The sequence below is a fragment of the Anoplophora glabripennis genome, unplaced genomic scaffold, assembly GCF_000390285.2.
Source record: "Anoplophora glabripennis isolate ALB-LARVAE unplaced genomic scaffold, Agla_2.0 scaffold61, whole genome shotgun sequence".
Lineage (NCBI taxonomy): Eukaryota > Metazoa > Arthropoda > Insecta > Coleoptera > Cerambycidae > Anoplophora > Anoplophora glabripennis.
The window spans coordinates 1,517,128-1,543,541 of NW_019416237.1; the positions used below are offsets into that span (position 1 = coordinate 1,517,128).

General features: G+C 31.0%; 1 protein-coding gene across 1 annotated transcript in view; it reads right to left on the reverse strand.

The window, feature by feature from the left end:
• LOC108917711 (nephrin-like) overlaps window positions 1-26,414 on the reverse strand; it is a gene marked incomplete at its 5' end in the record, with an annotated part of 223,120 nt that overhangs the window by 101,043 nt on the left and 95,663 nt on the right. Inside the window, 2 exons of the mRNA XM_018724448.1 lie at window positions 6,457-6,567; window positions 22,480-22,688. Of these exons, the coding sequence (XP_018579964.1) occupies window positions 6,457-6,567; window positions 22,480-22,688 (320 nt within the window). The remainder of the gene's footprint in view (window positions 1-6,456; window positions 6,568-22,479; window positions 22,689-26,414) is intronic.

The window sequence follows — 26,414 nt, forward strand, 5'->3', positions numbered from 1 at the left end:
ATATCAGATAGATAGACATAAGTTACTGTCACTTCAAAACATATATTATATCACTGTTTTAAATGTAAGTATTTATATAGGAATTCTCATGAATATCGAGTTAAAATTAATTGTTTATTATTATATTTTTTAAAAATAATACTTTCTTGCACGTCATTAAATTTCTAAATTTCTCAAAATATTCTCGATTCTCTATACACAATTTGTTTTAATCTTAAAAACAATGCCATCATAATTTCTACGGTATAAATTAAATTTCACTTAAAATTAGGATAAAACTCATTTTGGACTTATACAGCTTCGGAGAATTGTTCCACCAAATATGAACGGCATGCATTGCAATTTTCATTCTTCAGGTTATATTTCTGATGAAAATTTGTAAATGCCGTATAGTTATTAATGACCTAAATGCAGTAAAAATTTAATGAAAAATATCAGCTATGTAAAATCCAATAGTTAAAAATGCACGGCATTGTTTTTTTTTTCTATTTTTTTACTTATGAAAAGTCAGTTACAGCCATAATATTTTGAATATAACATTTTTAGTTTATAACAAGGAATTTTCAGAAAATTGTAAATTTTCACAATTTATTTATTTGTTTTTTAATTTGAATTTTTAATTTGTACCATTAATTATAACCGGCCATGATTTAGTACCATAGTTTTTGATTATAGTATATCAAAAAAGTGGTTGCCGTACAGGAATTAATGATCTTATCGAAAAAAATAAAAATCAATTCCAAAATAAAACATAAAAAAACATAAAACACACCACAGAAATGAGACAAGAAAATACATGAAAATACAAGTAATTTTTTATAAACTTTTGCGTTAACCATAATTTTCAGACGGCAAAGTTGCTAAGAATTATTTAGAGAGTTAAAATAATCACGTGGAATTGATGCCGTACATTTTTCAATGACTTGAAACAATGGGGGCTAAAATAGAGGGTTGCGCCCTGCATTACTAACCCCTGTATCAGCAGATACGTACGGTGTCACTAAAAAAGTTATCTACGTATCAATCCGAAACTTGCAGTTTAAATGCCGTACTGTAGTAAATCACCAAAAACCGGACCAAAATTTTCAGAAAATCAATAATTTTTCNTATTATCTAAACATAAACTAAACAAAAATAACAACTATAAAATGAGAGAAACAACAATAAAACAAAAATGACTTAACAAAGTCACAGCAAGTGCTAGAATTGTCGGCCATTTTCGTTGATACATAACTGACAACGTTTTGCAATGGAGCGGGTCGCATTGTAAATGTGAATATTTGACACCCGCTGAATATAGTTTTCAAAATGTTCCCTTAGCTCCTCGACATTATTAGCTCTATACTTATAAATTTTGTCATTAACATCCCTCCAAAAATAAAAGTCTATAGGGGTTAGGTATGGTGACCTAGGCGGCCACCTGTTTGGTCCGTACGTACCGATCCAATTGTCCCCGAAATTATGATTTAATAATTCTCTAACTATGTGGGAATTATGTGGAGGCGCACCATCANATTTTCAGAAAATCAATACCAAAAGATCTAGTTTTTGATCTTACTAAAGTTTAAAAGTAATCTTTAAACATCTCTTGACAAAATACCGAGGAGTTATTTGGTGTAATTACATTGCATAATATACATTTTGACTTGCGCGCCGACCCCGTCAGCGCCTCACATCTAAAATACCTAAAATACTTTTTCCGGAGCAAAACAAGTTATTTTTGCAATTTGTTTAAAAAAAATAGTATAAAAAAATTGTGACCAGGTTACCGGCCGGTAATCACCTCCGTGAGATGTCATTATGCGAAAAAATCGAATCCACTAATTTTTTCATACGAAGCCGCCGATTTCGCCTTGTCTATACATATAGGCTATTGAATATATCCAAAAAACAGGGTTAAAAGGAACTATGACATTCAAGCAATTTTATTGCATGAATCGTTCAAAGGGTCATTTTAGATGAAAAAACCGCGGAGTGCTATTAAATTAGAGGGTGGAAATTGGAGATAGGGGTCAAAATGCACCCCTTTCAGTTTTTTAATTGTAGCTCGAAAACGAAGCAAAATTTCGCTATAGTTCATAGGAATAATTATTTAGAGAATTGAATTTCCCATGGAAATAGGGTATTTAAAAAATTTAAATGGAAAATTTTAGGCAAAAAAATCGTTAATAAACAATTTGAAAAAAAAGCAAAAACTGATTTTTTTTTTACTTTTTTGCCTCTAGTTTTTCTTTGAGTAAAGATAGGTATAGGCATTGCTTCATAGAAAAAAAAGTAGATCAAATTTCCTTCAAAACAAGAGGGTGTAAAGTATTTTTAGATGAAAATTGACTGATGTATGGCCGCTCAAACTTAGCCAATTTTTCGATTTTCGTCGCGTTTACCCTTATACGTTATAATTCTCATTTTTTGCAAAAAGGATGGAAATAAGACGTTCAAGGATTTTCATCACATGACTTGTTCGAAGGGTCACTATTAAATTAGAGGGTTGAAATTGAGATAGGGGTGAAAATGCACTTTTGCAGTTTTTTAAATATAACACGAAAACGAAGCAAAATTTCGGCATAGTTCATAGGAAATATTTTGTAGAGAATTTAATTTCTCATCGAAATGGCTTATTTAAAAAATGTAAAAGGAAAATTTTATGCAAAAAATCGTTAATAAATAATTTTAAAGAAAGCAAAAAATAAGATTTTTTGATTTTGTTTACTTTTTTAATAAAATAATTTAGTAAAAACTTGAGAATTTAAGTACAATAAAGTTTATTAATAATGTATATACAATACAGTGTGTCCACGGATGGAGTTGGCAAGAGGAGAAACTCTTTTGTTTTTGACTTTATCGAAAAATGTCACTCTTTATAAAAAGTTCTGCCCTTCGAGAAAATGAGACTGTCATACAAACATCTTAGATTAGATATACAGGGTGCTCATAAATTAAACCATATGACAGAACATATTTTTAAATTATTTTAAGGTTAATTTAGTTATTATGTTTAACAGAATAGGGGAAGGTGCCCATATGTGTTTCTTTTCTATATTTTCTTCATATTTTTTACTTATATGGAAATTTGTCATATACTTTTTCTCTTTAATATATTTTCACTGATCCACATTTACAACACAGTTATAGAGTAGCGCTGTAACTCGAGGTACCACTTTTAAATATTTATGGTTGCTCCACGCCGTTCCTTTAGGTGTAAATAACAACTGCTCGGCGGAGCTTGGAGGCATTTTTTTAATTGCTTAATTAACACAGGTAGCCGGGGCGACAAAACTCCAGGCAGGGCTAATATAAAGAAGACGATATCTAAGAAAATTATGTGTACACCGTAAAGTTGAAATTACCTGAACGGCTGCCGTAATTAAAGGGGCCCCGGATTAATTAATGGCAATCTGTCATTCTCCGGTTATTCATTCAAATATTGTGATTACAAAAAAGCAGCCGGATGAGAGACGGCTGCACTTTGCTTGTTTAATTTTCCGCAAGAAAACTAAGTCATAAAGTCTGTGGCAGTCTGACTGGAACCTTCCTATTTAAATATACGTTTCCATTTAACAATGGGAGTTGACGTCTACCCAGGAGAGGGCAATAAAGCGGTTTCAAAGACGTAAGTTTAATTCACCTTCGCAGAGAGCGATGCACTGATAAAAATCGTGGAAACTCAATTAGGATATTTACTTATTTGTTATGGTTTCTACAAGGTGTTTGTAAATAAGTGCGAAATATTTTAGGGGGTGGTTACCGAAGTTATTTTGTGAATAAAAACGTAGGTCGAAATATGCTTCGATTCCGAAATACAGAGTGTTTAAATTTTAATATTTTAATAATTATTTCAGAGTAGATATTGACTGAGATATTGACTCGAAATTTGATGGTTGCATTTTATTTAGAAATATTGACAGCAACCTACTAAATAATATATTAATAGAAATTAAAAATACACAACACGCAATAAAATGTCTTATTTTCAAAATTAAAGAGACTAATTTCATTTAGAATTGATGGAGAATTTCAAAAAAAATATCAAACCGGGAAAAAAGTCAGTGGCGTACCATTTTTTTTAATTAAAAATGGTTCTGCCATTCTCGCACGAACGCTACTGGTGCAGGTAGAAATATTCGTATCACCCCAAAAAGTGCACATTTATCCCTCCAAAGCGTTTTTCAAATCTCTCTGAAATAATTAATAAAAATAAATAAAAAATTAAAACTTAAATACTCTGTGTCTCGGAAACGAAGCATATTTCGACCTACGTTTATATGAACTTTTTTCACAAAATAATTTCGGCAACCACCCCCTAAAATATTTTGCACTTATTTACAAACACCCTGTATATGTGTATCACAAATGTAAATAAATTGAAAATACAATACATTGTGTGTATATTTTCTTTTTGCTTTTTTTATTCTTACCTTTTAAAATGTATTATTCTTAATCATGTATGTGTCTTTACTATGCTGGATGTAAATATACTAATAAAAGTGTGCCTTTATTTGACCTGATTTGTCTCAACCAATCAGATTAATCATGTGATCAGCCTTTGTGGTGTTACCACGCATGTGTAGAGAACTGCGCTGGTTGTTCAGTAGGCATGTTTAGATTCATTTGTGGCGTAATAATATAGCAAATATAATAATACAAATAAATACTGAGGTAAGTAAATATACGATTTCGTGTAAATTATATAAATTCCTCATCATATCTTCATTTAAATTTATTGAAGAGTATGAAAAATCGTCAACGATAACCATATTCAACTTTGCACAGAGATATCCAGATTGTAGCTTGCTGTTGAAGACCTTTATTTTACTTATTGTTTTACTTACACTATATTTTTTTATTAGTTTAATGTTCCCAAGAAGAGGTCATTGCTCTCGAAATCGTTAAAAAATTAAACCTTAGCAAAACGTTTTCTCAGAAAATACATGAAGAATGTTTTTCCTTATACTTATATGTTTAATGGTTAATTTAAAAGTATGAGCTCATTTTAAATATAAACACGGAAAGAAAAAGACCCAACTAAAAAAAGTTGTGTAAAATTAAATATATACTTTGTGCTTTAAATAAGTAAGGAGATTTTTTTTTATAGAGATTGATTATTCGTGCTTTTTTATTTTTTTTTATTTAAACTTGATATACCAAGTTTTTCATTGTACTATTATTTTAAAGCTGTTTAATTAATAATATATTGGTTCAAATAATTTTTTGTATTATTTATCTATAAGTATAATTTAGAAATTTATATTTTAGTCTCGAGAATATGTGTTATTTACTGAATTAATAAATCCTCTTAAATTTATTTAATATTATTATTCCGTCATTTAAGTACATAATATTACAAAATAGTAATATCTAGATTTTTTTCTTCTTAAAAATGCTATGTAGTTTTCCTGTTCCTTAGTAAAATTTAACTCAATTTCTGAATATTGCCTTTGTCTTGTCATGTGCGACAAGCCTTAAATACTGAAAATTTTATTAGTTTGGAAGCTTTACAAGTATTGTTAAAAGGTCTGATCAACTATTATACAGGGTAGGAAAGTACCGATGGTCTATCAGAAGTTACGTGAGAGCCATAAAGTAAGCCATAGAAATCCATGCGAGAGAGAAGGATGGCTATAATGAAGGCCTCTCATAGTCACCGCCCATTTCGCCCTTCCACAAATAAGATCCACTTCTTATTTGTGGAAGGGCGAAATGGGCGTTGACTATTAGACGCCTTCATTATAGCCATCCTTGTCTATCACATGGATTTCTATGGCTTACTTTATCACTCTCACGTAACTTCTGATAGACCATCGGTACTTTCCTACACTGTATATACGGTATTGTATGGTAGTATGGGCGTACTTATAAAATATAAGAATATAAAAACTAATAAATGAATATAAAAATAATAATTTAGACGATTGATTTTATCTACGTATGATGTGTTGTTTAAATTGTTTATACGAGTATATATTTGACCAGAACTCTTTATTAACTTCTCGGGTATATGCACAAAGTTCAAGGCACATAATGATAGTGTGTATAATACGTCCTAATACCAGATCACTAGGTATCAATATTCAGGACGCCCTGTATAAAATATTTTAGGTGTTACACTATTTTAGTATGAAACAAACTTCTTCATACAGTTTTATGAAAGACTTGTTATGAATGCAGTAGAAAATTGTTAATATTTTTATTTTTAAGATCATAACTTGGGGAAGAGGTATGTAAAGTCAAAATACACTTGTGGTTGCATGAAGGACGCTTTAGTTCCAACAAAAAAACATCCTTTATAAACGTCATTAATTTTAAAATGTACTATTTTCGGTACCATTAAAAAAAATGAGAGAAAAAGTGGCTATTAGATGGACACCCTGTTTAGTACATTTACATACTTAAATTCGTTTCAGAACTTAACAGTTTTGGATAAAATGGCAAGAGAAAAGTATTTGTGATCAGTCTTACCCCCTCGAACTTCACAGGTAAGGATAAGATCCGAACTTTCCACTAAAGGTCCAACAATGCCAGTAACATCCCTCCCTGAATTGTCGTATAGCAGAAGCTGATGTGGGGGAACTGCAAAAATATCCAGATATTAATAAATCTTGTAGTTTTGTACCATACATGTTTACAATAATTGTTACGTATCATTAAATATAAGTCCTTAAATGATTGAAATCGTACTTAAATTAAAAAATCACATCTTGTTTATTAAAAAAATCCATTACGATCCTCATGATTTTACCGGGTATGTCTAAAATATAGTGCCAAACTGAAGGATACATATTGATTTCGGAATAATTATGTTTGTCTAGACGTATTAAAATAATAATTTATTACTTTTCACTAAAATGTAAAGTGCCAAACATTCTTTAATTTTTTCTTATTGCTGGCCATTCATATATTAACACGAACAAGGTATTTTTTTATTGCGTTTGAGATCAAGATTTATTTCGTAAATAGGTAAAAATACTGTGTTTCTCCGATATTTGGCAATATGATAAAGTCCTGGCGTGCCACGGGGCTATAAAATTTGTTTGTATTTCAGCAGGTAGGCATTACCATTGTGTCGATTTTAGTCTACTATATATACTTGTGAACGCTTAACACAACATTAACTTTATAGACGTATTGAATTATAAAACATATTGAAAGGTTACAATTTTCTCGTTAATATGAAACAAATTTATTTTTTTGTAGCTTGTTCAAGAAAAGCAAGAACCTACAGGGTGTTTTTAAGTCCTTGTTGTAACTTACCCTTGAAGAGGATTGATTCAGGTTTTTAAAACCCATCTTTCGTTCGCTGTATCATTAGTTCATGAGATATCTATGACAAAAAAAAGGTGACTTTTCACTCAATAGCTGATATCTCAATGAGAAATAATTGTACAGAATATAATAAAAACCTAATTGAAGCTGAGGAATCAAGCTAAATGGCATTGATTAAGCCAGAAAAAAATTTTCTGGGCAGTTTAAAAAAAAATTGTACAATTTTTGCCTTGCATTATTTCTTGTGATTGCACTGAGTGATGCTCAAAAAAAATTTATCTCAAGATTTCAGAATAAGAATCTTCAAACTTCAATATGCTATTTTTTTTTCTCGATACAGCCTTTAAAAAATCACTCAAAAAAAAATTGGAAATTTATCTGCTCCCTATAAAATTCGCAGAACTCTGAAATTTTCAATGGCGTTGCTTTCCGGTATCTTCACCACTGTAGTTAAACTAAGAGCTCAAGTTTCATCAAAGTGCGTAAATATATTTAAAACTCATTCAGACAAAAATAATCTAAGGAACATAACATTAATTTAAAATATACTCTGAAATTTTCAAGCCCTTCTGTGAAAATTTTGTCATGTTATATGTTACGGATAAGTGTCTACAATTTCATGTTAAACTTGGTCTTTTACTCAGATATTCAGAAACGGACTAGCCCCAACACATATATTTTTCAAAATTTTGACAGATGTTTTACTCTCAAAACAATATAATTTTTTTATGTTCTCAACATTTTTCTTTAAAAAGGTAGATACCCCTAATCTATAGCGATAAAATGAGTAGTTTTCGAGGAAATCTATTTTTGAAGCAATAGTAAAAACCGTTGTAGGTATAAGAGCAGCAACAACTTGAGTTTAATTTTCTTCAAATTGTTTCATGCACTTGGTTTATTTAACTTAGTTTAAACACTTTTGAAATAGACAAAGAAATACCATTTTTTAAAATTTTTTTAACTGTCAAGTAAGTTATGCATGTTTTTATGTGAGGTAGACATAAATTTAACTGGCAAATCAATTTATCAAAAGGTGAAAAAAAAACGGGTCTAAAAATATAAGTTTTGTGAAATGAGCTACATAGACCACCATACACTACCTAATTTCTAGTAGCAAACGCTTTTGGTAATCATAGATACATCGTGGCCGACCAGTCTTATAGACACCTAGGTCGCCTGATCTAAACCCATTACACTTTTTTCTGGGGAGTAAAGGAACTAATTTATTCAATATCAGTAAATACTTGAAAATAGCATTTGATTGGAATATTGTTTCAAGTACATCGGGAAAATTTTCCTAAAATAAAAAATTTTGCAGGAAGCTTATTTTGAGTTTTCAAAGTGGTATTTGCCTTTTTCTCATTATACATTATTCTGTAAATGTTTATTTGTAATTTACAACATGTTCCTCTTAAGCTATAACCAACCCAATCTTTTTGGACCTACCAATGTTAAACAAAGTAAATACATGAAACAACTTTTAAAAATATAAATTCTAGTTGTTACTGCCCGCTCCAAAAACTGTTTATTTATGGAAATAAATGAATAGAACCTATTTTAAATAAAAATTTTCAGAGTACCTAACTAAAAATAACATTGTTAGTTCGATAGTTCATCAATTAAAATATGTAGTATTGTTATTTTGAGGCTCTCTGTGCGATTTCGAGATAATAAAAGATAATTTTCGGATGTTCAGTTTATCGGTATATGAATGGAAGGCTTGCAGCGCACTTCAGCATAATCTACCTTACTAATTTACATCCAATTAACAATTGTTCATTTAGATTCAAAATGGTATTTACGAAACTTACATTTAAATAAATTAGATATAATATTTATTTTATTAAATTTCTTAATTTTATAACATAAATGCTCTTAAGTGAAAACATTTATTTTTGTAAACGTAAATCTTTATTTTTAATCACTATTTGTTTATAATCAGATGACTCTGACGGCATCCAAGACCTGTTTAAGTTAGAAAATGGCTGCGGTTTTTGTATTATTCTGGACAAACCCTCTAAAATATGACAGAAAACCACATATAATTGGTTCTGACTTTTTTTAGGGCTTAAATTAAAGATGTGAACGAAATAAAAATATCATATGACATCAATGGACTGTGATTAGCACGGATATAGCTTTGTGCCGCTGCGATTTGAAGCAAATAAACATTGATGCAGCAATAAAACCAGACACTGACATTCGCCACTCACTTCTGATGAAGATAATGCATCGATTCGCATCCATTTACAAAATTTGCATTCCGGACTCTGCCGGTGTAGATACGAAGGATCCCACAAGCGCTTTATTTAATAGAGTCAAATTATAAACATAGAGAAGCACTACGGTCACCATTTTCATTAAAATCGCAGTTGCACAGCCGCACGGTTGGCAGAGATGTTCAATATCGAGTCGTTAAATTAAATTAGCTAATCGAGTGGTTAATAAGTGCAGCGCGATAGAACTGTTTGTTCTCTACAAGGGCCATTTACACGTCAATTAATATCCCATTGCAAATGCAAGTGCGGAAGGATAATAACGTGAAATACTTTTCCGTGTATGGTTAATTAAATATACAAATTGTAGGTAAACAGTGGAGAATAGGTTCGTTTCCATTGTTTATACTTTTTAATCCGTTTTTCATTTGAAAAATTAAATAATTCTTGTTTACTTTACTCAATGGAAACGCTTCAATTTTGTAAACTAATGAAATAGGTTTGTTTTATTTATACAGGGTATCCGGAAATACCGTTCGAATAATTCTAGGGGTGATTCTACATGTTAAAATATGAAGAAAAGTTCATATGAACATAGGTCCGCAAATGCGTCATAAGGTTTCTATGGCGATTCAAAGATTGCACCGGGATATAGGTTTTATTTTATATCTCTGGAACCGTTTCAGATAGCCATCTGAATTTTGGCATATGAATTGCCTTTAATGCCTTTGCAGTGTTTTTACTAAATTATTATTTTAATCAGGGGCGTACCGACAGGGGAGGCCTCGATTTAATTAGTTCACATTTTTATTAAACGTCATATTTTTGCAGTTTTCTTTAGAAATTCTGATTCCGCGGTATAAATGACATAAAAAAGGTATTCTTGTAGAAAACCTGTCAGGTAATGTTTAATAGTGATAAAAAAGGAACGGTAAATGGAAAACAGATTTATAATTAAAAAAAAAAACAGGAACAATACAGAAACAAATAATACTAGTGACTTATTATTAAACCTGAATGTTACTGCTTTAGTTACAGCAAGTGTTGGAAATGATGTCCATTCATTTCAATGCAACTGGCTAAACGATTTCTCATTGAACGTAGATACGGCGAATGGGGAGGTCAAGCTACGGGTCCACCTCATCCAATCCACCGATTTGGATAAGTCTGATTTAGATATTGTCGAACTAATAAACTGAAGTGGGCTGGAGCCCCATCGTGCATAAAAAATGTTTCTAATCTTAATCCATAAGGCAAATCTTCGAGCAAAACTGGTATAGTGTTTTGTAGAAAATGTAAGTATGCGGGCCCATCTAAACGATGCGGCATAACATACAGTCCTAGTAACCTATTTCCTATAATACCTGCCCAAACATTAATGGAAAACTTATCTTGGAATTGAGCTTCGAAAATCGCGTGAGGATTTTCATCTGACCAAATATGATTGTTATGAAAATTTACCACTCCTTCACGCGTAAATCCTGCCTCGTCTGTAAACAAGACTTTATCGAGGAAATGACGGTGCTGATGGCATTTCATCTGCATCCACTGACAAAACTCCACTATAGGCAAATCCCGAGGTTTTAGCGCTTGAATTCTTTGCAAATAGTATGTATACAAAAGTTCCTCGTGTAAAATTTCCCATACAACACTTTTGGGAATATTCGTTTGTACTGAAATTCTTCTGGTGCTACTACCTGGATTAGCTTCAATCTGTTGTAGAACAATTTCCTCTGTCTGCGCCGTTCGGGTAGTACGGTTTCGTCCACAATCTCTCTTATTTGGCGTAAAATTACCAGTTTCTCTGAATCTTTGATGTAAACTGCTGAACAGTTTATCAGAAGGAAGCTGGCGATTTGGAAAAGTTTTTTGGTACAACCTCCGAGCTTCCAAAGCACAACCGTTTGCTTTGCCATACATGCATGTCGGCCATTTCAGCAAAAGAGTATTCCGGCATTTTTTGAAAGACGCGAACAATGATTTTTTTTTCAATTACACTGTTATTAACACAATAATAATCGAATAAACTTTATTTTTTAAACCTTATGTCAAATTCGTTTACCGTAACTACAGTAATTTGACCTTTTCCCATTTTCAACTTAGCACCGACATAAGCCTACTTTGATGTAGAAATTTTTATTATTGGGCGACCATGCATGCACTATTTTCTTTAGAGAGTATTTTCTCGAAAACGGCTAGCCTGACAGGTTTTCTACAAGAATACCTTTTTTATGTCATTTATACCGCGGAATCAGAATTTCTAAAGACAAAATATGACGTTTAATAAAAATGTGAACAAATTAAATCGAGGCCTCCCCTGTCGGTACGCCCCTGATTAAAATAATAATTTAGTAAAAACACTGAAAAGTACCTACTATTAAAGTCAATTCATATGCCAAAATTCAGATGGCTATCTGAAACGGTTCCAGAGATATAAAATAAAACCTATATCCCGGTGCAATCTTTCAATCGCCATAACAACCTTATAACGCATTTGCGGTCCTATGTTCATATGAACTTTTCTTCATAGTTTAACATGTAGAATCACCCCTAGAATTATTCGAACGGTATTTCCGGACACTGTATTTTAAAACGGAATTTAAAACTAGCGCATTCGCCATTTTATAGAATATGTGCAAATAAGACTAATTTCTCAATATAAAAAAGTGCTGTTGTTTGGTGGCTTACAAATTGATTTCTTCGATAAAAGTGATCTATTGGTAATGAAATAAAAACAAAAGTAAATAATTACTGATTGCGCACTACCAATTATAAAATATTTTGAGGAAGCTCAGCTTTCCCTATCTTTAAAAAACCGACACTGGCCTGGCACTGGTATTTAATTAATATTTTGCTAACAATACGTTAGCAGTTAACTTATCGCTTCAGATCTCTATTAACAACACTAATAAATGTAGCTGTTAATTAAAAATGTCAGTCAGAACAGTATCATTTTAAAATCTTGTAATGTTCATACAAACCGCCACGATTACATTGAAAAACATAATGTATTTAATGAAGCAATCGCAGCTTGTATATGGACATTTCAAGATCGTATCGTATACCTTAGTACATGACATAATTCGTTAGATAGTTATCAAGCATATTTAATTGGCTAATATGTAGGATAGTTTATTTTATAGAAATTTTATGTATCTAAACTGTGCTTAAACATTTTCATAAAACTAGTAATTGTTATTTTTGTAGCATTTTTCATTGATAAATAAAAAAAATATTGCCTATATTTTTGCTTTAAGTCTTTAACTTTTATTTGCAACCTATTTTAAGATAACTAGCTGCGTTTTCTTTTAATGCCAATTAATATTAATTGTAGATATAACGCAGTGAATTATTTTTACTTAGGTATGTAAATCTTTATCTTAAGATCAACCAGCCTTTGACAATCTGCAGATATACATATTTTTTGTATTCCTAAAATTAAGCTCTTTAAGACATGGGTTCATAAAATCTTTTCTACAGGGGATTCAACTGATAAGTGGTCATAAACTAATGAATTTTAATAAACGATAGATAGCGGGATACAATGATCTGCCAATATTACAGGAAATGAAGTTGCCTGCAAAAACATTGGCAAAGCTTAGTTTCGATTCATATGCATATATGCCTTCTTTCTTTTTCAAAACTTACATTTTGCATTCGGCTTTAGATTCTAGGTGAAAATGAGACAGAAACCAGAACATTTGTGATGTAATTTTTATTTGAAGAGTGTTTTTGTCGTTAATTAAAGTGTTGATATCTAGTGATAATCTGAGAACTGAATTAATAATAAGGTAAAAGCAAATCACTAGTGTCCGAATATATTTCAAAATCAGTTATTAGTTATAAAAGTCACATATTTTTATATTATATAAATTTAAATAAACATAAGATGATCATTTCTGATTTTTTATTGCCTAATAAATATCTCGCAATTTACAGATCGTTGATCAAAATCGTATTGTGTACCAACTTATATTATTTAATTTTTACTTATTGCCTTTATAACTGTGCATTTATTGTTGACTAGTAGATATATTAAAAATTTTGGTAGACATTATTAATTAAAAAAAATATTTGCAAATATTACTTCTAACCAATTTAAATTTTGCCGCCCAATTTAATACTTTATGTCAACAAGAGATGGCGAAACGTGGTTCGCAGGATAGCAAAACACTTAGCGTTTTATGTTGTGGGTTGAACCAGGTTTTTCGTGTGTAAAAATTTGTTTTTTTCTAGAAATTTTCACGTAAAATATTCAAAAAGTGTAAATGATAAATGCTGATGCAAAATAGTTGCAAAAATTAAACGAATATATAGGTTAGGTTTGCGTACGGTGTCAGAAAATTCGAACGAGGTGTGAGCGACTTAATTCGAAATAACGGTTATTATAATAACCTTATTAACACTCGGAGATTGCATTTATTAAGCCTTACTCACAAGATATTGGTCAGTAGTACTCCTGAATATCTGCACAGGAAATTGCAAATGCTCCACAAAGAATCTGCATCATTTAAATCTCGTTACTCGCGCCTCTTAGAAATTCCTCACCACGCCACTGCTTTATACACTAGAAGCTTTATCTATCAGACTTGCAAGGATTATAATGCTTTACCTGTAGAATTTAAAAACTATTTAATTCTGAATTTCAATATCTCTCGCAATAATAAGTGGATCTTATTTGTGGAAGGGCGAAATGGGCGGTGACTATTAGACGCCTTCATTATAGCCATCTTTCTCTATCGCACGGATTTCTATGATTTTCTTTATCGCTCTCAAGGCTATCCCGTAACTTTTTTATATGTACGCCAATGACGACAGAATTTATATTTTTTAAAATAAGCACTATTTAGAAGATTTTTTGCCTCTTACAAAATTTTGATATCGTTTATGGATTTCGACTAAAATTCGCATTTTTTACACATTAAATAATATAAAATCAGTTTAAGATAAATAGAACATTCTAGTACGAGGTGCCATATAACAGAGAAACAAATTCATAACAATAATTAAAAGGTTCTGTGTCAAGCTAGCTGTGATTTAATTTTAGCTTACTTTGTTTTTTATTGAAATTTATACTTTTGCTGAACAAACTGCTATGTTAGTAGTTTTGGGTTATTGTGAAGGAAATTGTTGTGTTACTGTTCGAACATATGCTGAAAGATTTCCTAATCGAAGAACTCCAAATCACAAAATATTTGTTAATGCGGAGAGACGCCTTCGGGAAACAGGACGTTTTTTACCTGTAACATTAAATCGTGGATAATGTACGACCGGAATTATTCAGCTGGAGGAACAAATTTTGGAAAGGGTCGAAGAAATTCCTCAAGTAAATAAAAGGCGTTTAGCAGCAGAGGTTGGCTTTCAAAAAGTTGCTTTAATAGAGCATTAAAAGACCAGTTATTACAGGTTACAGGTAGGTATTACAGGTTATTAAAGGTCTAACAGGTGGATAGATAGAGGAAATAATGCCCCTTTAAAATGGCCACCTCGATCCCCGGACCTAAACCCATGTAATTATTTCATTTGGGGAGCGTTGAGGACCACAGTTTAAAATAACTTTTCAGTAAATACAGAAAACGAATATAGGAAAGAATACAACATGAAATTAATGTTATGAGAGGTAATGCACAATTATTGGATAATTTCTAATTTTCGAAGAACTAGTGTTTGCGTTTAAGAACAAGAAAGTAACTTTGAGCATTTACTGTAATATTATTTTAATGTGATTACAAATATCAGTTTATTTAAAATGTTAATGTTGACTTTCTTACATTATTAGTTGATATTGTTTATTTAAAATATTAGTGTTGATTTTTATTTTATTGATTGATAATACTAATACCAAAAATGTGTAGTTATTTTTTTTAATGTGACGTTTTTTATAAAGTTATAAATACATTATTTTTTATAAATCGCAATTTTTGCCTATATTTAATGTATAGAAAATACGAATTTTACTCGAAATCCATAAACGATAACGAAGTTTTGTAAGAGCAAAAAATCTGCTAAAATAGTGCTTTATTTTTAAAAATATAAATTCTGTCGCCATTGGCATACACACAAAAAAGTTACGGGATAACCAGTGGCACACAGGCACTAGAAATAGAACATCCTGTACATGAATTCTCTCCAAATCCTATATTTACCTTGCCCTTATATAAAAAAATAAGTGTACCAAATTTGAAGTTTCTAAGAAAAATAGTTTTCAAATTATTTGAAAAAAATAGGTTATCTATTCTGTATTTAGAATGTTATATAGGCGTGCACTTTTCTATATAGGTAAGTTAGGCTAAATAGTCTTATTTTCATCTAAGGAACCTGTGGCCAAAGTTGACCATCCTTTTCAGGGACACCCTGTATATGTATACATATGTTATTTTCTCTCGGGGGATTAAGTTGAAAAGTAGTCTCGGCTGACACTTCGCCCCCTTCCACATATTCACTATTCTTTTTATATGATTTAATTTTATATGAGGATTCAAAAAGGCAATTTATTATTATCATTATCATTATCATTATCATTATCATTATCATTATCATTATCATTATCATTATCATTATCATTATCATTATTATTATTATTATTATATCAAAATCTACTGTCCGGTAAATTTTCTTTCTCAGTTTATGCCATGACACAAAAGGTTCAGCCGTACATATTTACCGAACGAAACATTCATAATTCGTTTAAAACTTCGCGAAACATACTTAACTGAAAACCATGGATCCGTAATAATGCCAGAATTGTCAAGTAACTCACCGGTCTGAGGAAAGTGTTTTGTCTATTTTCATTCAACAACATTAAACCTGATGTTGTCATTCCGCGTTTTAAGCGAGGAGAAAGCAACGGAACTGTTGTAGCATTCTAAAATCACTTTAGCAACCTGCAGGAGAATTTCATTAGGAGCCGCCTCAGCAGTAATTATAATTTAATCATTTTATACATTTTAAGCAGATGGCTAGACAGTTAACTTTCTTTCTAACACAATGCACACTCAGGCGCATTTTGTTTCATGAAAAACACAATTTTAAACTCTTCGCCGCGCTTCGTAATTGCTTTGTTAATTTAAGTTCTGTCGCATCAAGCAATGGATGAGCTACGGCTTTTTAAGGAATAGAAAAAAGCATTTTCGTTTTAATACGGGCCGCCCGCAGACAGAGGTTTTACTAAAATTTTACTACATACCATGCTAAATTTTATCTATAATCTGGTGGGAATAAAATTGATACATCATTCAGAGAAAGTAGTATTGATAATAATTATTGTGATTATTTTTTGACGTTTCTTAAAACCAATGAAATGCTTCTTTATTTGTCACAAGGGTAAGTTTCAACCAATTATGTCATTATTATAGTGGGAATAAATCTCTTGTGATTATTCTCGGGAATAATCACTGTGGCTTTTATTTGCGTAGCAAGTGTCAGATAGTTGTCAAAATAATTACCTAATTGTGTCAACGCGATATATAAAATGGGTGAAAATCATCGGTTTAGTACCTTTTCTGATGCAGAAATAACAAAAAAGATTGTAGAAACTACTTCGAAAAATACTCTAATAAGTAATCAGTCTATATGGAGACAATTTAAGACCTTCACCAAAGAAAGAAATTATATTCTGGATCAATCTACTACAACAGCTACTCTGGCATTGATTTTGAAAGATTGGGCTTATAACATGAAAAGAAAAGACGGAAATGATTATAAAGAAGCAGTAATAAAGACAATGTGGAATAAAACGGCAAAATTAGTTCAAGAACTTTACTTTAATAAGTATAACAGGTCCTTTGATCCTTTCCATGATATAGAATTCAAAAATGCTCGAAATGCAAGAGATGCAAAAAGAAAAATTTTACAAAAACATCCTGAAAAGCACAAACAAAGTTCTGTGGCACTTTCTAATACAGAATTGTTGCAAATTTTTAACTATTGGGACGAAGATACACCTTGTGGATTGCAAAGAAAGTTTTTTCACGTTGCATCGTATGAACTAGCTTGGAGGGGAGGAGAAGCTACGAAATGTTTAGTTCATTATTTTAAAAAAGAAACCGACATAATAAGATTAAATACTGGCCGCATTGAATACAATCCCATCTTTACAAAAACTGCACAGGGTGGAGCACAAAGGTGCGCTAATAGTAAATGGTTGACTCCAAACATAAATAACCCAGATATTTGCCCTGTTCGTCTTTTTGAAAAACTAATGGGTAAACGTGAAGAAAATATTAAAACCGAACGCTTGTTTCTTACTCCAAATCCGGCTTGGCAAACTCATGGTTCTTGGTATAAAAACGTTCCTGTGGGAATAAATTCCATTTCAAAATGGATGAAAGAATCCGCAGAAAAAGTAGGTCTAGACACAGTTACTAAAAAAATAACTAACCATTCTGCCAGATCAAGTGCAGTAAGTAACCTTTCAAAAGCTGGTGTAGGAGAACAAGAACTAATCAAGGTCACTGGTCATAATTCTGCAAGTTCGATTAAACCATACTTACAATTGAACCAAGAACATCATTCAAATATAATAAATAATCTTAGAGAAAATACGCAGGAGGAAACACTTAATATAACAAGCAATTCCAAATCCTCAATAAATAATGACTCTCGAAATATTTTTAATAATTGCGTTTTTCATTGTACTAATTTAAATTGTTAATTCTTTTAATATATTCACAATGTGTCAACGATATTTTCGTATATTGTAATAATTAATTAAATTAAATTTTTCAATAGTTTTATGATAGTTTTATTGATCTTTTTTATTGTAAAAATTTGTGAATCAAAAAATAATCTAGTCAAATATAACTCGCGAGTTCCATAAATTAGAAAATAATTTGACAGATTTTGTTCAAACTTGTTGCCATTTGGAAATAGCCACTCGAGCCCTGCGGGCTCTCGTGACTATTGCCTGTCAACAAGTTTTCAAAAAATCTGTCAAATTATTTTCAATTTATTCTCACTCTCTTGTTATATTATTACTGATAATTTTATAAATTTTCAGCGCCCAATCCCATGTACAGGAATATTCATGTAACATTTTAATTGTCAAATACAGGTACCTTTCTTATTTTAAGAGATACAGAAATGGTTAAATAAGTAAAAATGTGCAGAATTTTATTCCGAAAAGTTTCGAAGATATTTCAAGGAAACCAATTTTATGCTTTCACTTTTAGGGCGTATTTCACTTGTTTTTCATAATTTTAGGGCAGAAATGTGCTGTCTGATATTAAATAATATGAGGAATCGATTTTTGTTGTCAGTATTAACGTATCTCTAAAAATGTGTGCTGCTGAGCGGTAGATAACTTTTGTTTTTGTTATGGATGACATATTGAACTTTGCCTCATTGGAAGAAAAGGGAAATTCTCTTTATAACCATGTATAATTTATAAGGTGTTCATAAATACATAACCAATATATCGAATATAATTATAAATTTAATAAAAAATCAAATAGTCATGTGAAACATTTGAATTTTTTCTATAAATTTATTTAATATTTCTTATTTTAAATACTTTTTAACACAGCAACTTTTATTTATATAACAAAAACAAGAGCAACTTAACAAAATTAAATGGTAAATTTAAATTTTATCAGTAATATTCCAGGTGTATACCACTTCCGCATTCGATTATAAATGCTCTGAGTAGCAGATTGAATCATGTCAGGAGTTTATCACTCTTGAAATATTAATTCTCAATTTTTCTTATTTTTAAAATTTTTCCTCATCGTCGTATCGCCCTGTGTATGGCTGATCCTTAACATAACCACAAAAGAAAAAGTACAAGATGACCAAATCGGTACTTCTCGGCAGCCAAGTAACTGATCGCCAAGTACTGGTAGGCACTTCGAATATTTGTGATAAAATTTAAATTTACCATAGAATCCTGTTTTACTTTATCTATGTTGTTTTATTTGCTGCTTTTGTTATTGTTATGAATTCAAATGTTTCACATGGCTACTTGACTTTTTAACTAACATTATGATTATATTCAATATCTTGGTTATTTATTTATGAAAAAAACAAAAATTATACATATTATAAAGAGAATTTCTTTTCCCTTCTAACGAGGCAAATTACAATATGGCGTTGATAACAAAAACCCTGTATATTAAAAAGGAATTAAATGTTGTGTTTCGGAGAAATGAATAAAGTGTTTCTTTATACGGAACACCATTTATATTTATCGTTTTTGTATATGTAGTTATGCACACATGTAATTTTGAGAAGTCCAAAAAAATCCTTCCTATATACTTAAAATTTTCTGAGGGATAATGACCTTTTAATTTTTTTAGCTTGTGATGGTTACATTATATTTAAAATTATATTTCTGATAAAATATACATATACATTTTTTTGCAAAATGAATCGTTTTGGAGTTTTGGTTTATTTAATTACATATGCTTATTTTAAATTTTATAAAATCATTACTCAACGTTTTACGAATAAAATGGAAAATATGTATTTTCTTAAAAAACCATTCAGACATAAATGCATACATTCCAATCTCCAAAATATTCAGTAGCGTTGAAATTCTTCTTAGTGAGGGTGTCTGCCAGCATCTGTGCCACCGGTTTACAAATCTGTGTATCCAATCAGCAAATTTTTGGTCATCATTATTTTTTTCAATTTTACACTTTGTTTCTTGATAATGAAGGGTTCTATGACCTATATTGTTTTAATTTTCAGGAATCTATCACCACCCAAAGGTTGTCAAATCAGGGCACTTTATATACATATACTGAGAGATCCATTTTGGTAATGCATGTATTTTAATTAATTTTTAATTAATAATAATATTGCAAAGGGAATGATGGAAGTTTATCGGGATCCCAACATTGAAATAGAAATCCCAGTCCAATTTCAAAAAGTTAAGATGATACAATTTTTCCAGATTTTTAAATTCATAAATATAAATAAATTAAGAATATTTTGTTCACAATTTTTCCCAATTTTTACTATTTTTTTTATTTCATTATGCCCTTCATCCCTCTTAGCCCCAGATATCAATTCAATTTTCATTCTCAATTTTTACTATTTTTATAAAATTTCTTTATGCTTATTAAACCCCCTTACCACGGACAAATTATAAATGTGTAACAAACGCATTCCCAAATGTTTTTATTATTTTTACTATTTTTTTATTTATTTGTTTTAATCCTCTTGATCCTGGAGTTCTTGAGTTTCCTTAAGGTATGCGATTTATTATGTCTTCTTTTATCATTGTACGAATTGTAAATGTAAAGTAATTTCTTTTACCCGCAGAAAGAATATTTGGTTGTCGGATTATTTTATTGATAATATTAAACTTGAAAGAAGACAGTGAAAGATTTGGAAGTAAAATTTGATTATGAATTGAAATTCACTTCTCATTTTGAAGATTTATTGAGCAAATGTTTTCGAATGAGGTATTCACTAATGTTACTTCTATTTTTCTTTTAGGTATATAACTCTCTGGTGCGTTCAACTTTGGAATATTGTTGCATTATTTGAAACCCACATTTTACCGATCATGTAGACTGTTTAGAGGGTATTCAAAAGAAAATATGTAATTTTATGCTTTTTAAACTGAATATTAGTAAAGATGATTATGAGTATAGTGAAAGATTACAGCTAGTTAGTATTAAGTCTCAAAAATGTAGGAGACACTGTTTTTATTTAAAATTTGTTCATAAACTTTTTCATAACAGAATAAATTGTAGTGAAATATTACCATTATAAGAGTGCCAAACTACACTACCAGGTCAAATGAATTACTCTATTTAGATCAATCTCGCACTAATGTTGGATTATATTCTCTCATTAATGAAACTAGTAAGGCGGTTAATGCGCTACCACAGGATTTTGATATCCTTGAGGCATCATGGTGTCAACTTACTAAGTTCATAGAAGAACTCAGTTTATTACTTGTAAATGATGATTGTCTTGTAGAACATATTAAGATTTACTTATTTGTTAAAGTAACTATGGTTTATTGTAAATATTTTTTCGATCAACTGTTATTATTTCGATTGTATCATTTGGGTTTCCTGTAGATATAAAAATTGAATTAAATAAATAAAATAAAAAGAAATGTGTCGCAAACTCCTTTCTAATTTTTACAATTTTTTTAAATTTCCTTAGCCTCAGAGATTTTGACTTTCCTTGACACATATTTATTGCGTTTCTTTCTTCAATTTGTCAAGGAAGAAAGTAGTAACTTCTTCCTAATTTTCACGTCTTTACTTATTCCATTTAACCCTCTTAGGCATGAATTTTTTACATTACGATATTTATAGCGTCTTCTTACATTTTAAAAAGGAATGTTTATTATCTAATTAAAAGGAATTTTAAATTTTCTGTGAGTAGGTATACATTTGGTTTCACCATTTAACTGGTCCACTGTAATATTTTGTTTTTCATTTCAGATTCTCATTCTGTCTTCAGCAACCTTCTTTGTTTACAACAAACTGATTTGGCAAATATAGGGTGTTTTGTAACGAATAAACCATAATGAAATTGGCGGTTCTTAGAATCAAAACAGGCCGATTGCAAAAGTTAATAATAACAATAAAGCTGGTCAAAGATGAAACAAATCGTTTTTACCCAGTATTTTTCGACACATGGTAGATATTTGGACGAAATTCGTTCTGTAGGAGTTTATCGTGATGCGGAATTCAAATTTGACTAGTATTTTGCCATATTTTATAGATGGCTGCATAAGTATTTTGTTCCCCACAATATGTCATTTCTGATATTAAAAATTGTGTTTTTATACTTTACTATGCATAAAGGATACTTATTCTTATTTGATATCGCCAGGGGCGTGCCCGTTTACGAGAAAATAGGAACATAACTTTGCAATGCAAGTAACCATTAAAATCTAGTCATCTACAAGATGTAAACATTTTATTTTGCAAACAGGCGCTTGGGCTCTTTTACGGCGCTTTTCTCATACAGCAATGAAAAATGATCGCTGGAAATAATCATACAAAAAAGTATACGACCAAAACGACGAATTCCTTACCTATCACCGTAAGATTGATGGCGAAATTTCTGGTGGGCGTCGTCCGGAAGTCCACCCGACACCTGTAGATGCCTTCATCATCTAACTGGACACCGTCCAGGGTGAGGGCCGCCGGTTTGGACACGGTCACGAAGTACGCACGGGGTCCGAACATTTTCGGATCCGACCAGTGCAGTGCCTTGTTGAAGGCTCGACCTCGCACGTCGAAGCTGGAAAGAATGTCAGAGGTCAAATATGATTTAGTTTCGAGTTTTGGATGTAAAAAAAATGTAAATCTCCATATTATGTCATTATTAACGATAGAAATGTTACCCTGACTTATGTTTTGAGACCAAAATCGATTCACTAACAAAAATGTTACAAGATTTTGCTTGGTGGATCGTGCTGGATATACAGGATGTTAATGAAATACTCTGTCAAACTTTAATGATGGATTTTAGCCACAAATCGATATAAAATTCCTATAAAATTAAGATATTATTTTTTAAACAATTATTTACATTATAACAGTATTTTATTGGTTTGTCTCGAATGCATTCCGAGGTATCTGAAAAAGAAGGGCCTCATCTGCCCTTACAGACCCCTGACGAAGCGTTCTAAGTGCGTCTAAGATATTGGAAGATAATTTTAAGACTTTCTATTGTAAAAAATGTTTCACTCAAATTCACTCAGTAATATATCAATTTCTGTCCACACTCGGTTGAGTGAAATTTTTGCTCTATTAGTATGAATACAACTAAAATTTTATGAGTGAAACAGAAGTGAATGAATTCCGAGTTTCTGCAAACTATCAAGTGAGTGACTTTTGACGAATTAAGAGTTGACTTTTTCTCTAATATGAATTAAATTTAACTATTATTGTGCACCAGAGCCCTTCTGCGGCCGCTGCTTCAATTTCAATAATCTCTGTGATTTTGCACCACTTTATATTACCTTTAAATTTTAATTTAAATGTCATTCAAATCCAATCAAATCAAAAAGCCTTTATTTGGCGGGGCTCAGCCAATGGCTGCTTAGACCCAACCACTAGTGAATAAAGTGTTTTTATAAAATAAATACTAAAACATTACAATAATAATTAGCAGTAAAATAACAAAAAGAAGATAAATGTATATTTATCAAGTATTTAACTATTTTAATTACACTAACAACTTTGGCTATCAACAAAGTATTCCTTAAGTTTACATTTAAATGAGCTATTACTTACAGTCAATTTTAAATCTTTTAGTATCATATTATACAGGGTGGTCCGAATTTTATGCAGCAAACATCGAGGACAGATAGATCTCTTTAAAATAATATGTGTTTGCTTTATAAATATTGGTCCGGAACAGCCCCGTTTTAGAGATACATGGTGTTGAAGTTGTTAAAAAAAAATATTATTTGTTTATATCTCCGGAATGTATTAACCGATCTCAATAAAATTTGTTACAGATAATGTATGATAGTAGGCCTTACATTCCCTAAAATATGAGCTTTAAAGGTTCAACCAGTGGTGTACAACTGGACAGTTGTCACCTCATTTTTTACAAAAAAAACGTACGCCACTATATTTTTCACAAGTTATTGTAAAGGATTTATATTCTAATGCCCAAAATACGTAAAACACGTAACTTGAATTTTTTTCCTAAGATTCGCCGTTTTCAAGTTATTCATACCAATACAATTGCCTAGTGCAGACATTTCTAACCATAATATTAGATTATATTTATGTTTATGCTTAAAGTGGGATTTGTAAGCACATCAACAAAATTCTTTACACTCGTTTCCACACCACCTGTGAGGTAGAGTTCCTTACGCGTTTTAGTTTCTCCTGGAAGCCTAACCCACTATTTTTACAAATAAGAACAGCTTAAATCAAAATAATAATAAATGTACATTTACCAAAGGCGAGGGGTAGTGAATTTTCACAATCTGCATATTTGGTCGCAAAAACTCCTCATGAAATTCGGACAAGATCTTTTCAACACGAATTTTCTGTGAACATGTGGCTCGAAATAATTCCCAATACAGTTTGTGGACCTTTCTTCTTGCCACCCCGTCTAAATTCCCAGTCATTTCTAAACTTTCTAGAAAATCATCTATTTGAGTTATTAGAGGATGTTCCATTAAATATGGGACAAAATAGCTGGATACAATGGATGGTGCTCCTGCGCATTCTGGTAGAATACTATAAGAATGGCTTAATGGAAATTATATGGGGCGATGGATAGGTAGAAGACCAAATGCCAATGTCAACCATAATGGTGTAGAGGGTCCAGTGTCTTGGCCAGCCAGATTGCCATATCTAAACCCCCTGGACTTCTATGTTTGGGGTTATCTGAAAAGTAAAGTTTATTCTACTCCAACAGATACAGGAACACAATTATTGCAACGAATAGAAGACGGATGTAATGAATTAAAAGAAAACCACCCATTAATTCCATTAATAGAAGATGTTAGAAATGTATCGATGTGGGTGGTTCGCATTTTGAACAATTGTAAATACGTAACGTTAATTTTGTTTCTTGTTTAGTTGCTGTTGCTTGGTATTTAAATTGTTCTTATTTGTAGAGTATTAGGCCTCCACGGAAAACTAAAACATGCCAGGAACACTACCTCACAGGTGGTGTAGAAAGGAGTGTAAATAATTTTGTCGATGTGCTTACAAATTGCACTTACTTTTAAGCATAAATATAAATATTCTTGTATAAATGTGCAGCTAAATAAGAATATGAGGATTTAAAAAATGAGGATGATTGCATAGGTATATGCAACAGTAGTTCATTTCTCAAATCTCTCTCATGTACATTACTACCGAATAATAACTTAGATCTGAAGTACGGTGGATTACTCGTATTTATAACTATGTATTAAATTAATGTAATGAATATTTCTACGCACATCCAATTTAAACCAACCATTTTTAACAAAATAAGGAGTAATGTGATCTCTTCTTTTGACATTTTCTGCGTATCTCATACATGAATTTTGTAGAACTTGTATTTTATGATAGTCAGAACCTGACAAGCACGGCCCATAAACAATATCGCAAACAGAGGTAGAATCAAAGACTCTTTCAATTGCAATTTAACATTAGTTACGAGAACATTTTAAAATTTAAATAGACACTGCCAGCGAGAATATGAAGTTCTTATGACATTATTTACATGACACGTAAAAGTTGATGATTATCAAAGGTTAAACCAAGATTTTTATTGGCACTTTTAAATTGTTGGGGAGTACCAAATAACATAGCAGTGGTTTTAGTTGAGTTTAGTTTTAAAGCGTTCTTCTTGGACCAATCATGCGATATTTCAAAATCTAAATTTAACTTATTAAAATTAAAATGCTGATTTTCTGGTTTAAAGGACATGTACAGTTGAGCAGCGTCCGCATAACAATGCATTTTTGATTGAATATGCGAATGTATGTCAGCTGTGTATACAGCAAATAACAGGGGACCTAGGATAGACCCTTGAGGCACGCCACTTTTAATTTTTACTTCACTAGAGAACACATATCTTTCTTTATTTTAACTACCTGATTATGATCACATAAATTATTTTTGAACCATAATGAAGAATCACTAGAAACACCATAGTAACTTAATTTTGCTAAACGTAAATTGTGGTCAAGACAGGTAATATATCATCTGTTATACCCAACAAAAAATCTTGCTAAAAATTTCGAAACTGTTGATAATATGCTAATAGTCCGTAAATCATTTAAGTTGACAATATTAGATTTCTTTGGCACTGGAGAGACAACGACATACTTTCAATCGGCGGGAATATTCCCTTCTACCAAAGAACTGTTAACAATGTGTGTTAAAGCATTATCACAAAATGGAAAACACATTTTTAACATATCTGCCGTTATGTCATCTTACCTTTAGCATTAGACTGTAATTTATTTACTATTGCCATAATATCTTCATTACTGGCTAACTTAAG